Below are 14,880 nucleotides of genomic sequence, written 5' to 3' on the forward strand. Positions count from 1 at the left end.
ACCTAAATATATAAAATACACGTATTTGGGCATGTGTATATATAGCCTTGTGCCCCGGCCGATGGCATTTTCTGAACTGGTCGTTTTGCAATGGCAAACTGGTGCCGCGATCGCAGCAGCAGCAACCTCGGCCGGATTTTGGCCTGCGTTCTCGGCCCGGCAGGTGCCTGTGCCTCCCCGAGGAACGAAGAACGAGGGGTCGTGGGCTACGTAGGAGCCCCCAGTTTCGGTGGATAGCGCTCGTCTGCCGTGCTACCCCTCCCCCGACCCCTTCAGCGCTGCCTTCACCCGGAGTCGCTGGGGGAATGGCATCAAGCACTGGCACCGCAGCTCCTATTTTATCGGACCGGTTCTTCTGTCTGATAAAAGACAAGTAAAAGAGGGGGAAAGGCTTGCAAAGCTTGGATTTTGTTCGGCTCTGCCCTTGGACCCTGTTTACAATTGTTATTTCCGGGGGGTGCGGGGACGGGGAGGGACAAGCTATTTGTGAGTGTCCAAAAAAGGCCGTTGCTTTCCATGTCCGTGAGGACATCTCGTTTATAAAGGGTGGAATAATCTGGCCTTAATGATTTAAAGATTGTGACTTTGGATCAGGTTTTTAAAAGCTGTAAAAAACAATAATTTTTTATTGGAAAAAATATATCCTGGCACGCCCGTGTCTCTTCCCTGCTCTCCATCCGCTTTAGGGAAACGCTGCTATACACTCCCTCTCCTAAAGACAACAAGTCTCCAGTGTGGCAATAAACCACCAGAGGCTTCTGAGCAATTTAGCGCAAAGTAGATACAGAGGTGTCAACACGTCTTTGTTCTGTCCAGCATTTATTTTCCTGCTTGTTGAACTGTAACTATTAGAAACTCCACGGTGAAATTCGTCTTAAGCAACACTTTACTCTTTTTATTTTTTTTTTTTTTTTTTTTTTTTTTTTTTTTTTTTTACAAGCACGATAAAAATGTGGGTGAGAGGTTGTTAAAACCTGTCGTTATGATCGGTTTTGGTGTTGTTATTTTTGTTGCTATTACGTTTTGTTCCGATATGGCAGCAAATTATTACAGTGTCTTTTTGGGGTAATTTTAAAACATAATGAAATAAATAATGTCGGTTTTAGAAGAAACCACTACCCAACTCCCTGCTCTTGTTTTTTAAATTCAGGGTTGCAAAAATCCAAGCAAAAGCAATGATGCTACCTTCTTCCGAAATACCTTCTGGACAGGAGATGGGTAGGTGAGTTTGTGAAAGAAATACTCCTCAAGAAGGAAGAGTGATCAGTGTGAAGGACACACACAGCTGCCAAGACTGTGGATGGAGAAAGAAACACAAAACCCAACAAATAAAATAATTACTTTAAAATAAAATTTAAAATAATAAAAAGCAGTTCAACACAGCAAGGAAAAGGCAATGAGAGAACTGAAGACTGAAGTACAAAGGAAGGGAAATCGCCTTTGCTCCAATTTACAGACCGGTGATTGTCTGAAGGAGTTGTGCTCCCTGTCACCTCTAATCTCTTCCCTTGGCGGCTTGTTAGCGTTTGGCACGGGGTCTTTCCTCACAGAGCATTGTACATTCGATATTCAAAAACCCTCTTTACATATACATCACTTGCTAATTTCTTCAGTGTGTGCACATTTCAGCGACTGATAATAGAACATTGTTATTTAAAGGACAAATAGCTCTGACCCATAAAGAGGCAGGAGCTCGTATTCTTCCCCTGCCAGTTCCAGTCTGCCTCTTAAAAATAAAAGTTGAAATGAAAGAGGAAATTAAATGCTGGATTTCTGCTCACAACGAAGGACGAGACAAGGGAGGGTAAAGAATGCAATTAAACTACGAAAGTAATGTACAGAATGACAGGTTTTCTTTACGGTAAAGCATTGTTATTTTCCATAGAGACAACTGGATAATACTGCCGAGTTGCAAACCGGAAACCTTTTGGGTTTTGTTTTTGTTTTTTCTTTTCTGTTTGTTGCTGTTTTTATTTTCTGAACACTGAGAGATTACATCTGCTTTCTTCATGCGCACAAGCCATTTCGTTATCAAGATAGTGTTTCTTTCAAGTATTTCAGATTTTCCTTGTCCATCTCATAGGTTTGTGCATAAGGTTTGTTGTGATCCGCAGAAGCCCCAGCCTTTGGGAAGAAGTCTATCCACGGAAAAAGAAAGTCCCAGCGTATTTCTATAGGTAGCTGGTAGGAGCATATTTCATTAGAGTAGATTTTCTTCCTCTTTCGTGCCTAAATTCCTTCTCAAAGATAAATCACTAGTAATTTCTTTCCTTCTTCTTTTATTCCCCTCCCCCCTTGGAATGTAAATTTTTTTAAGACTGAGCTATTTTTAGTCTTTTTTCTTTTTCCATTTTTTTTTCCCTTTTTTTTTTTTTTCTTTTTTTTTTTTTTTTTCCCTGTTTTTCTGTGGGTGTCCACGGCTAAGGAGAGAGCACGATTAAATAAACACGGGCTGTAGGTACATTAACTCGAAGAGAAGTCCGGGAAAGAGACGAGTGTTTAATAACCCTGAGACAAAGGTTTATCTCGTTAAAGGTACTTCTTCTCTCTGGTCCATGGAAACTGAGGTGGTTTTGCTCAGCACAGAGGGCGTGAAAGTGAGAAAGGAGTCAGTCCTGGTTGTGGCCGAACAGGTAAAGTCTGATCCGGAGGGTCTCTGCCCCAGCCCGTTGGACTGGCCGCTGTGGCATGCCAGGCAGGAGCAGGGGCTGCCCCCGGCGCTGCTGAGTCCATGGCTTGGGGCAGGGTAGAGAGAGGGATGTCGGAAGGCGCACAACAGTTCTGGTCTCGGGTACGGGTGGGAGAGGACCCTGAAGGTGTCCAGAGGCCTCAGGGGGGTACTGAAGGGGGTGGCAGCAGAGGCCGATGTGGCGCCGATGCCCATGTGGGAGTAGTAGGGCAGGGGCAGGTGGGACGGGAACGGGTAGGGCAGGTTCCCGGTGGCTGCCGCGTGGCTCATCATGTACGTATAAAACGCCGGGTCGGCAGGGTGAGGCCAGGTCATGGCCAGGCGCTGCCGCTTGTCCTTCATCCTGCGGTTCTGGAACCAAACCTGCGGATAGAGGAGAGGCGAGAGCCGTCACCCGCCGCAGCCCAGCTCCGCCTGGCCGCCGGCCCCGGCCCTACTCCCAGGGCGGTGCGGAGGACGTGGGTCTGCCGGAGAGCGGAGACCGGCGCCAGCTTTCCCTCCTAGGGGGAGTTGTCATCACGTACAGAGGGATCAGTTAAGCCCCTATAAAACTCTACCGGGAGACCCAGAGGAGCAGCCTTTTTAGGGCGCTTGTTTTCTTTTTTGCTTGTTAGGGCTTGTCCTGCTGTAGTGTCTCCCCCCGCCCCCAGCCCCCGTCCCTGGGTCCTGGCCAAACGGACGGCTCTGCCTCATCGCTGCGCTTTCGCGTCCAGAGCTACCTGGGATTGTCGCTGTCGGATTTATTTTCATGTGCAAATGTTTTGGAAAAGGCCAAGCAAAGCGAGATCGAAACAAGATCCGCTGCTGGCTTCCTCTTCCCTCCCCCAAGAGCTGAGCGAGATTTGGACTGAACCGAAGGGAGGATTAGAAATGATCTGCTAGGGAGAGGGCAGATTAGCGACGCTGGCCGGGACGGCTCCGGGAGCCGTGTCCCGTCTCCCGCATTGCTGCAGGGTGCGGGCAGGGCCAGGAAAGGGGCGGGAGGAGGGGGAGCTGAGAGGGAGGGTTATGCTGGCGAAGTGCTTTCCCGAGTTTTGCAAGGAAGTTTGGCCATACAGATTTATATCGTGCTAATTGGAAACATGTCCGAGCTGCGTGTACCTTGATGGTGGTTTCTGGCAGATTTAGAGCAGCCGCCAGCTCACATCTCCGGGGTCTGGACACGTAATTCTCCCGGTAAAACTCCTTCTCCAGCCGGGCGATCTGCTCGCGGGTGAAGGCAGTGCGGTACCGGCGCATCTGGTCGCTGGCGCTGCAGGCCAGCGAGCCCTGGGAGCCGCCGCTGCCTCCGCTGCCCTTGGGGTGATCCCCCCCGCCGCTAGGGCTGCCGGCCAACCCCTCGGAGCACGGCCCTGCGTGGGGAGCCGGAGCAACGACACGTTCGGAGACGGGCGGGCACGGAGGGATGCTCGCCGTCCGCCTCCCGAGCGAACCCACTTCGGCCTCCCATTCCGCGCCTACCCCGGGGTAATGAGGGTATGGGGGCACTGACATCCAAGAAGGACCGGGTCGGAGGGCAGCGAGAAGGGGGATGAAACACCGCCTAAGGGTTTGAGGGAGGCTTATTCACTCTGGCTGGGAGGTTACCTGTCCCCCGCCCTCCCCGACACACATCCCCCGCAATTGCGGTGTCTGCTCGCTGAGCCTCCCACTCTCTTCCCACACTGGGGAACCCGAGCGCCGCAGCATTCCCCGACCCTGAGTGTCTGGAAAAGGCAGGTGTGCCCGCTGTCCATGCAGCACGGCTCCGCTGTCCCTTTCTCCAGGCCAGCAAGGACCCAGGGGTGGAGCAGCCAGCAGACAGACTGGTCTCCTTGAGGGGAAGGTGAGGCCTTAGGGATCTCCGCTCAGCCTCCAAAGAACAGGATGGGATCTTTTCAACGAGCCTCTAAGGGACGAGAGAGGACAGACAGCGCTCCCTACGTTTCCAGGCTTCTTGAAGTGATTGAGGGACAGGGAGGGGGGAGAAGTGAGTTGTTATCATGGTAGGGACGTCTCTGCCGGGCTGGGAAGGTAGGAATAAGGAGTGGGGGCAGGGGGAAAAGGGGCCTGTCTGCTGTCTTTGCTTTCAAATGCAACTCTCCTTCATTGTGCCCGAGACCAAAGGCAATTAATTCATTGGGACCATTTCCGAGCTGGCGCCACCGAGACATAGAAGTGACAAGGTAATTTGGACCTCTCCTTTTTTTTTTTTTTTTTTTTTTTTTTTTTTTTTTTTTTTTTTAAACCCAACTTGCAAACAAGGCCCTCGCTACCGCACTTGGGGCTGGCATGAGTCGGCGAGCGATTTTACGGTCTTTATGGGCGCTTCCGCACTCGCCCGGGCACATTTCACCCTGCAAAACCACAAACAGCTCTTGGCCAGAAAACCCGTTTGATCTTACCCCCCCACACACACACATACAAAAGAAAAAAAAACCCTGCCGGTGTGAAGGATCGTAAGGGATTTCCTGAAGTACGCACTGTCTAGGCGGTGGGGAAGAATAAAAATAAAATAGAACAGATTGAAGAGGAGAGCGCGTGGTTGTCTTGGCCAAAAAGATCCTACGGGACAAGCTGCAGACCTGACGCATTCACGACAGGAAGCCTGGCTCCCCTCCAGGGACGCGGGGGCTGCCCGGTGTCGCGTCCTCTGACTCCCAAACAAGTCTCCCGGTGGCAGGGAGGTGAGCAGTCAGTCAGGAAAGACATCACACACGCGCAGACACACATATACACCCGGTTTCGTTGTCCCTCGCTCAGCTGGCGAGGGGAAAACTCCCTCTGGCAGCCCCCCCGCCCCACCAGTGCTGCCACCCAGCCCCGGAGCGGACGTGGGGCTGGAGGCATGGGAAGGAGTTGGGTACCTTTGCTGTGCTGGTACTCGGCGCTTCCCGTGGCGCAGTCCGGGGTGCAGCTCACCTCGATTTCCTCATAGAAATCCGACTCGGTGTCCGAGCTGCTCTGCTGCCCTTTGCTGGAGGGGAGCTCCGGGTTGGGGGGCTGCTGTCCGGCCGAAAGCAGTGCTGCCGCCGCCGAGCGGCTCTCCGGCACCGTCCCTGTCCCTGGCAGCACCTCCACCTCCTCTTCGTCTTCTCCTCCGCCACCACCTCCTCCTCCTCCTCTCTCCCGGGACAGGGGGCCAGGTCTGGGGCTGATGCAGTTCCGATGGATCATCTTCTCCTGAGGCTCCGCAGCGGGGCTCCCCACCGCTTCGGACAAATTAGGCACCCTCTTGCCAACTAGAGCGCCAAGAGTAGTCCCCTCCAGAAACATCACCATCTCCTTCCTGGTTTCCATTGTGGCGTTGCTTAAGGGAGGGGAGAAAAAAAATCCAGATCTCTTCCCCCTCTCCCTCCTGCTCCCGCCCCAGCCTTGTACAAACCCAGCAACCCTCTCCTGCCAATGCAGAGGAGTCAGCGGTGAGATAGGGTGACCTTGTGATGCGAGCGCTACCCTCTGCTGTGCTGCTCTGGGAGGGATCACCATTGCCCTCTTCTTTCTAAGCTGTCATCCTCAATGGTGCAGTCGTCATTACAGTACCACCGGTGACGCCACACATTGATTGCCAGTGGATAAATAGAAAGGTCTGCCATTGGGAAGATGAAAGGAAGAGCCGGAGCGAATGGGCTAAATGCGTGATGCACCAGGTGTAGGAGCCTGAGATGGAGAGGGAAGTGTGAAAAAGAGATGCATATGGAGCTGCAAAGGTGTTGTAACATGCGGAGAGAGTTCCGCGGGGGGAAGCCTTGCCTGACAATTAAATAGCCCTTTGGCTGCTTTAAGCCGCAACCTTGATGTAGAATTGAGGCGAGGATCCTTAGCCGCATCCTGGAAGTGAGAAGATACGTACTCAAGTTTCTTCCTTGGATGCATTATTTATTGCTGGCAATCAGCTTCCGCCTAACTGCATATATAAGGCTTCTAAGAATCCTTTGCAAACTCGAGGATAAAGAAATGCGCTGCTGACATTTGAATGTAAAAATAGCTTTGATTTCTTGCTCCGGGTCAATATCGGTTCCTATCGGTACAATTGTCATTGCTTTCTGTTTACTGAGATTAAAATGTTAGTTTACCATTTGGAAATGCGGTTATGTATTTATTGCTTTTTACGTGTAGAAAGATACAACTAATTCTCTTATAATTGTAGTTTTTCTGGTTATCTGCCATTTATCCTTTGCTTATTTTTTCCTTTGCTTTTTCCATTTTTCCACGATTCTTGCGGTTTTACGAGGGTATTGTGTCTCCCCTCCTTTCTTCTTCTAACTAATTGTTTTGCACAAATTGTTATCTACTTTCGGGGCGGGGTTGGGGGGATGCAAGAAGAAGGTCTGCCAAGAATAATTCAGGCTCAGAAAAATGCAAGTTATTAAGGCCAGAGCTTATGCTAGCTAGCAGAGGTTGTTAAAACAGACATGACAAGGGCAACAATTTGGGCAGCGCTTGACTGAAAATAAGGGACCTTGTACCAGAAACACAGCGGCACGTGTAATCTTTTTTGGCGTATTATGATATTTCTAATGAATGCGGTAAGGATCTCATCTTTAGTTAGTATTGCCTCACACGTGTAGTGTCAAGTCATTTTTCGCTATCTGTTGTAACTCGGCTGTTCTAAATTTTTTTTTCTCGGAGTGTTATTGGCTAATCAGGATACAGAAAACATTCAACCAATTACAATCCCAACCCGGTAAGGAATTTACTGGCATATCGGAGGTGACGTTGCTTCGATAGGGAACAGGCAGCGCAATAGGAATCATGCTGTGATTTTCCGTCTAGCCCTGCGAGCAAGATGCAGAGATACAAACAAACAAACAAGCAAACAAGATTCCCGGTCTGCTGGAAGCATGGATTAAGGAGTGCTCCTAGCAATAAGTATGTTGTTTTCAGGGTGATAAACCACGAATTTTTACAGGGCTGTGGTCACCATTCTCCCTTTCTCTCTGTATATACATGCACGTACTTCTCCATGCAAACGCGCATCATGCACATAATACACTCTGGACTGCGCTGTTTTCCACCACAGGTTGTGAAGCGTGCACTGCTCCAAAGCTTGCAAAATTCTTGAAAAGTCATCCTTTAATTCCTTTTCCCTTCTTTCCCCTGCCAGCCTCTAGATCAACGTGTGCCCTGTGAGGACCTGCCGCCCATCCCTGCCGCAGCCGGACTCGGCTCTGCGGGCTGTGTGAGCACGGAGCCGGGGAAGCAGGACCAAGTCCGGGTGGATGGATGGATGGATGGATGGATGGATGGATGGATGGATGGATGGATGGATGGATGGATGAATAAGGCAGTCCGCCTCCGCTGCTAAGCAGAGCAGAAGCGCAGCGCTGAGCGGAGCAGACTGGAGCTGTGGGGCAAGGCCAGTCAAGGCGAGGCGGGGGTGCTCGGGCGCTCTTTCCGTGTCGCGCTGGTGCAGCTCCCCACTGCTGGTGGCGTGGTTTTTGCGCTTTGTTGGAGTAAGCAGGGGAACTATGTTCGTGCTCCTGACATCTCCGGGGGAAACGTGAAGGTTCGGCCTCCCCCCGGGCCCACGGTAGCCCCAGCTTCCCGAGGAAGCTCACCTCCTACCTAGCTTAGCCAAGCAGCCCCAGAGGGAAGAGGCTGGCTGGTATCTGCTGCGGACAGAGAGGATTTCCGCATCACAACGAGTTTGGTGGTAGTAAGAGGAGGGATATTCATGTCTGTTTCAAAATAAGACCGTAATCAGGAGCTGAATTCTGAGTGCAAGGGAGCGCTCCCAGAGTGGGCGATGGAGACGATTGTGGGGAAGTTAATGGGAAATTCTCTCTCTGGCAGACTGGAGCCCTGGGGATGATTCCTGTGGATTATGCTGGCCGATCCCCAGGAATTTTATCATCTTTCTTTACGAGTCACCGCTGCCTCCTTCCTCACCCCATTCTTAATGTGTTCCCACCAAGAAGCCAGTCGTCTTTTACCCCGGATCGGAGGTTTGGTTGAGCCCGAGCCGATGGTCATTGCCACGGAGGGCTTGATGCAGCCCACGGCAGCACAGGCTGTGGAACACCCCCTCACAGACAGACGCACATACACAAACTTTAATTTGTCAAGGGTAAACACAGAGAGTTAAAGGCCCTAGTGGAATCTAAGAAGGGAGGGGGGGGGGGGGAAGAAAAAAAAAATACTGGAAGTTTTGGGGTCAATTTAGATTACTAAAAGCTTCTTTAAAATGTCTGGTTTTCCATCCCCCAGGACGAGTACCGCCACAAGAGCCCCTCGCACGTCAACGAGCCGGTGACGCGGCGCGGTGGAGCGAGGAGCCCCGTCCCACACTCCGCGGCCGCGGAGTTCTGCCTCACCGGCAATGCAGGGTCCGGCGCACTGCTTTCTGTCTAGTGTTTCTCTCAGACCTGTCATGCTCGATTTGGAAGGAGACTCTCTCATTTGGGATTAATTTCCAGGCAGATTGGAAAGTATATCCCTATGGGTGTGGGTGGTTTTTTTCCCCTGCATGTTCCAGACTGAGATTTAAAGCCTATTCTCTCTCGCTCTCTAGGTCACAGCCAGGATGTCATAAATATGCCCAAAACTTTTCAAACTTATTTATTTCTCCGAATTTTCAGCTTTCCTTGCTGATACATGGCCAAGACGGGATCAGGGCACCGAATCCCGCCTTAGCGCTGTCTGAAATGTAGCCCCGTATACGAAAAACAAACGAAACACACACACCCTTACCAAAACGAGGAAGCAATAGGAGGACATTAAAACACTGCTAGAGTGATATGGTCAGCATTTTCTTTGAAAGTGCTAAGGCTGCTGAAGGAAAAGGCACATCACACCCTCCCTCCCTGCTGGATATTTGCTTTTCTTTGCCGGTCAACAGGGTGTCAATAACTTTTGACTGATACTGTCCAGTTAAGACTAGGAACCCATGATCAGATTTAAAAAAACAAACAAACAAACAAACAAACAAACAACAACAAAAAAAACCTAAAGTCTTTTCATCTTTAAAAAAGGAAGAAACTTTTGACATACCCCGGAACGTTTAGTGCCGCAAAAAGTGATACTTAGTTCAAATAGGTGACCAAAGCAGAAAACCTATTTTTAAATTTTTAATGGGTGGTGTTAACAATAATGGCGTAATTATCACTGTTTTATTAAGGTTATTTTTTACGACATGATTAGAAGTGGAAGCTTTGGAGAGAAGAGAATAATAGGCGCATTATTCTTGTGTGTAAAGACAAGCTGGTACAATGACAGCACGTAACACGTAAGCGGCGTTGAGGAGAGAGAGGACAGAGCCGTGAGTGGGATGTGCCTAGGAAACCATGTAATGGTATTTACAGGATCGGATCTATGACACATTTTTACCTCCCTGTACCTCTGAATGCCGGATCCCGGCACCGCTGCAGAGGGCACCGGTCTGTTCTGGAAGATCCTTTTTGGGGTCTTGTTTTTACCTGCTGGCTGTCCGAAGCAGCACCTCATTGTCACCGCATGAGGTTCTGTTAGACACAAAACCTAGGAGAAGAGGGAGTGGTGGGGGGCGGGTAAATGCGCGATTCCCTCTCATAGGGCATTCGGGACAAGTTTGACCGTGGAAACTAAATCTGCTGCTTTACTGATGACAGTAAGTAAATCGTGAGAAATTTGGGCTTTCGATTTCAATTCCTATCTCTCCCAGACTCGTCGAGAGCCATAAAAATGCAATAATCTTTTAGTGTTAGGACGACCAGTAGAAACACGGTCTGCGTGGCAAACTCCCTGATTTGAAAACAAAAAGGTATTTATGGAATAAATTCTATTCGGAGGAAGGCACAGGTAAATGCAAATCGACAGTATTTCAGTGGTTCTCGCTACTAGGCTTTTTTCTTAAAGATTTGATTTAACGAGAACTGAGTTAACAGCCCTTCCTGCTGTGCATTTTCGCGATTTCCCCCCGCGGTTGACGGCGTCGCCTGAGACCTGGTGCGCCGAAGCATCTCTTACAGAAACATTGAGGAGTTTCAGGGGTTGCTCAAAGGAAGAGCTGGGAGAAAACCGCAGAATGCCAGAGGCGAATGCACACTCTTTCACCGCATTTAGTATTTTGGTGTCCTGTGTTATTTAAAAAAGCTGGAGGCCCAGAAGGGGCCAAGAGGAGTAGCTCTGCCTGCCGGGACGCCGCCCCGCAGGCTGCCCGCCCTTCCGTCCGGGCGCCGGTACCTGCTCCGGTCCCACCGCCGGCTGCACGCCGGGACACCCAACTACTCCTGCCTTTGTCGCCCCAGGGCAGACGGCAGTGTCCCGAAGACACGGCGTCCTGGCCCTTGTCTGAAGGAAATGGATGTAACGAGGGGTGTTTGCAGTGCGCTGCGGCTGCTGTGAGCAAGCGGCGCACGGCCAGAACCAGCGATTCTCTGCTCCCTCTTGCAGCCCTGTCGCTTTCCAGCCTTAGGCCTGGTTCTGCTCCAGATAGGCCAAACTGGCCAACCCTGGTATCTTTACTATGATGAAGATGTTCTTATACGGAGCCTCATGAACAAGTGCAGAGAGTGGCATAGGTGTGGTTCAGAGCATTGGAGACTGACGTTAAGAGGTGGAAATTCTGCCTAGAGAAAATGGTTTAAAAAGTCCTAGCTCATATACTGGATCCTGGGGACCCTTTTCATCCCTGGGGAGAATGTGAGAAATCCCTAAGGAAAGTTCCTTTGGAGATGAGGGTGTCTAGGGGGTACAGGATCTGCTGGATCCTCTCGCCATTAGGGAAATTCCAGAACTGGATATCTTACTCCAGAGACCCAACAGTGTGTCTCTTGTAATGAAAGGGTGATTTCCTCTTAGATTTGAAAAGGAGCAGATTTGACCCCATGGGAACAGACATGTTGCCTCTTGTTTTCTCTTTACACACGTCATGAGACTCTGTTTAGAATGACAAGAAACAGAAAGCTGTATATGAGACAAACAAATGAAAAGTGGGAAAAGAAGAACAAAAAAGAAGGGGAAGGAACGGGAAGGGAACATAAAGAGAAGGATAAGAGAAAGGGAAAGGAAAGGGGGAAGAGGTGGGGGCAGTTGAAGGGGGGACAAAAGGAAACTCCAGCCACCTAGAACAGGCATCTCAATGGAAATCTCTCACTCCTCACTGAATCCGAGTGTCCTTAAAGTAGCAGCTGCACAGATGCAAAATGCTGGTTCAATTACTGGACATCACTGTCTCATTCAAACTCTTCCCAAAACAAACACATATAAAACCTCAAGCAGGGGCATGGAAGGCATGCTGAATGAAAATTTTACATAGTTCTAGCAATGAGGAATGGAATATTAACCCCTTAACTTCCAGTGCTACTTTCAAATATCTTCAACTAATCAAGCTGAGATGGCATCATCTGCTCTCACAGTGCACCCTTAACAACAGGTTTGGCCTCCTAGTTTATTTTTGGCTTGTATCTCTGTGCATGGCCCTCAGGGACGAGGCTGTGAATCCACAGGCTGGATTTGTTCCACAGAAACAAGATCTCCACCCTGACTCTCTGAGCAGTGGCCAAGAGCTTCAGCACCACTGCCTGACAGAGATGCCCAGGTTTGCACCCTGGGCACTGGATCCCCAGTGCCTGACCACTTTCTTCTGTCCCCCATCTGTGAAATCCATGATCCCCTGGAGAAGGACAGAGACGAGGTGAGCATGGAGCAATAGGCAATGCACACTGAGCAAAGCCGGTGACCTCAATGAGCAGTGCTGATGGGAATCCTTCTCCTTTGGCCCGTTGTTCCTCTCTGTGCTCTCAGAGCACAGCTCTGGGCACACCATGCGTGTCATGTGAGAGAGCAATTAGAGCAAAAGCAGAGATGTAGAAAACTTTCACAGGAAGTCATGGGCTTCTGCCAGAGACTTCAGCTCAGGAACATGTAGGACATTCTGAGTTTGTCTAAAAAGCTTGTACCAAAGCAAATAAAATCCTTGGAGTCAGATTAATTCAGGATCCTTTCCCTTCACTTCTTGATGCATATTTAAGAAGAACACACACATTTTGCTGGAACTTCTGACCGACTTCTGATCCCATTTATCAGTATCAATAGTTTCCAATAAACGTTTCAGCTGAGCTTTTTGGTCATTGAGGACCAGAAAAGTGAAAGGATTAAGTGGGCAATGAAGGAACCTGAGTTACCCACTGCTGTAACAGAACTGCATTAACCCCTTGATACACATATAGCAGCAATGCTGAATGTCACCTCACCTGTCCTCACTACATCCAGGCACAGAGGCATAGTGTCAGGGGGTGTTTGCACTCTTTGCCTAGGAGGGATTGTCTTTCAGGCCTCCTTCCTGCAAGGCTGAGCTGAAGGAGGAAAAATCTTCCTTCATATGGATCCCGAGGTGGACCCGACCTTGACCGTCTTGCTTCCAGAATTGCAGAGAAAAATGCAACCCACATGGGCGCCCAGTGGGATGGATTTCTCCCGCGGTGGTCACAGGGGATGCCCAGCATGTAGGATGGGTGTGCTGGTCAGCGGAAAAGGCACTGCAGCCGCAGGGAGGCTGAGAGATCATCACGATTCTGCTGGGAATATGGATATAGCGTGGAGAGAAGAATCTGGCCATGTTCGTGTGACTGCCTGTTATTTTGCCTGAGAACTGGCGTGAGAAAAGATAATGTTAGAAGCGAAGCCTGAGTGTCCGGGCTTAGCTGTTTCCAAAAGAGGAAATGAGGGCGTACTGGGAAGCCCCGGCAGAGAAAGGCAGGAGCTTGTTTGTCATGCAGGGCAGCAGTGCGCAGGGCACAGCGTAAGTACCCTGAAGGCTCCAGCAGGTAGCCACGGCACACACACGGCGCCAGCTGCTCGCTCCAGGGCTTCCCTGGGCTGCCTGGCCCGCGCTCTATGGCCCTGTTTCTCTGCCGCCTTGTTGCACGCTCCTTTAGGAGCTGATCCCGGAGTCCCAGGCAAGCCTCGTCGACAAAGAAGAAGAGAAAGGAGCACGACACAGCCCTGGGGGAGTGCGGGCTCGGGGGAGGACAGCGTCCCTGCCTTCCCCGGCCAGCTCAGGCTTCCGCAAGGCCTCCCGTTCCCATCCGCGCCGCCGGCCGCATCCATCCTCCCCGCAACGCCATCTCCCCTCCCTCCCTCCCACCCTCCCAGACTGCGGTCCCTGGCTGTGATCACCGCGGCCCTACACTAACTGCTGTCTTCTTGCGCCCCCCACTGCTGATGGGCCGCAGAGATGAAAGGAGACAAGCCAGACCGCTCGCCCTCTCGCCTTCTGTTTTTCCTTTTTTTTTTTTTTTTTTTTTTTTTTTTTTTTTTTTTTTTTTTTTTTTCTTTCCTTGTACCAGGAATGAATAAATGAGAAGGAGCAGGAAGATCAGGCAGCCCTTCCGACGGCTCCCGCCCGGGGTGCCGACAAGCGGGAGGTTACCCCCGCCTTCCTCCCGGGGGCAGAGAGGAGCCCACCGGAGCAGCGGCCTCCCAAGCGGCCGGGTGGCATCAACACCGCCCCGCTGTTCCCCTGCCGGGGGCACGGCTCCACAGCCAGCGGCTAATTCGCTGGCTCTTTTAGAAATTACGTCATCCACACTATCAGCGTCCCACGAGGTCAAGAACATTATGCCCTGACTAACTTGAAACTCTCGGAAAACACGGCCAGGGAGAGAAAGCTCTGCTGCAGGTATAACAGGCGAGGAACTCGAACAGGTCCTTCTAGGGCGGTACCCGGGGAAGCCACGGCACACGGCGGCAGCTTGGCCGGAGCAGCTTGGTGCTCTCCGCTGCTCTCGGAGGGTCTCCCGGAAACCAACCTCTGTCACAAGCAGTCAAGGGTTTAGATATCTGGAGCCAGAGTACAGCAAAATAAATATGCCTCTTTGCTTTAATCGCGTTTGTTAACTTCTTCTAGGACATGATATGCTCTCCCCATTTAGATCCGTGGTGCGTGCCATATGGCGCATCTTATCCCGTGTGTACATACATAGATATACACGAACACATATTTATGGCGTATCTGCTTGTGTTCTTCCCGCTTCTGTTCTTCCATTAAAACCCCGTTTCGAAAAAACTGCTCAAATCCAGAAAGACTACATCTATGCGCCAGTATATACATGCCTTTTACTATGGATACACGGTAACCTGTAGGGGTTTATCATTCTTGGTCCACAAAACTCGTTTTGAATGCTTTTGGTCTTGCTGCCAACTAGTATAAAAAAAAAAAAAAAAAATTAAAAAAAAAAAAAAAAAAGATGAGAGGGAAAGGGGGAAGGAAAAGAAAAGAAAAGAAAAGA

The 14,880-nt window shown here is 50.4% G+C and overlaps 1 protein-coding gene across 1 annotated transcript; it reads right to left on the reverse strand.

Annotated features, from left to right (window-relative positions):
- Positions 1–2,437: 2,437 nt before the first annotated feature.
- On the reverse strand, positions 2,438–6,050 carry EVX1 (even-skipped homeobox 1). Its single transcript, XM_040078095.1, has 3 exons — positions 5,536–6,050; positions 3,791–4,041; positions 2,438–3,052 (listed from the first exon to the last, which is right to left on the reverse strand). The coding sequence occupies exons 1-3, from the start codon at positions 5,966–5,968 to the stop codon at positions 2,522–2,524; spliced, it is 1,215 nt and encodes a 404-aa protein (XP_039934029.1). The 5' UTR covers positions 5,969–6,050; the 3' UTR covers positions 2,438–2,521.
- Positions 6,051–14,880: the final 8,830 nt, after the last annotated feature.

The sequence above is a fragment of the Hirundo rustica genome, chromosome 1 (assembly GCF_015227805.2).
Source record: "Hirundo rustica isolate bHirRus1 chromosome 1, bHirRus1.pri.v3, whole genome shotgun sequence".
Classification (NCBI taxonomy): Eukaryota; Metazoa; Chordata; class Aves; order Passeriformes; family Hirundinidae; genus Hirundo; species Hirundo rustica.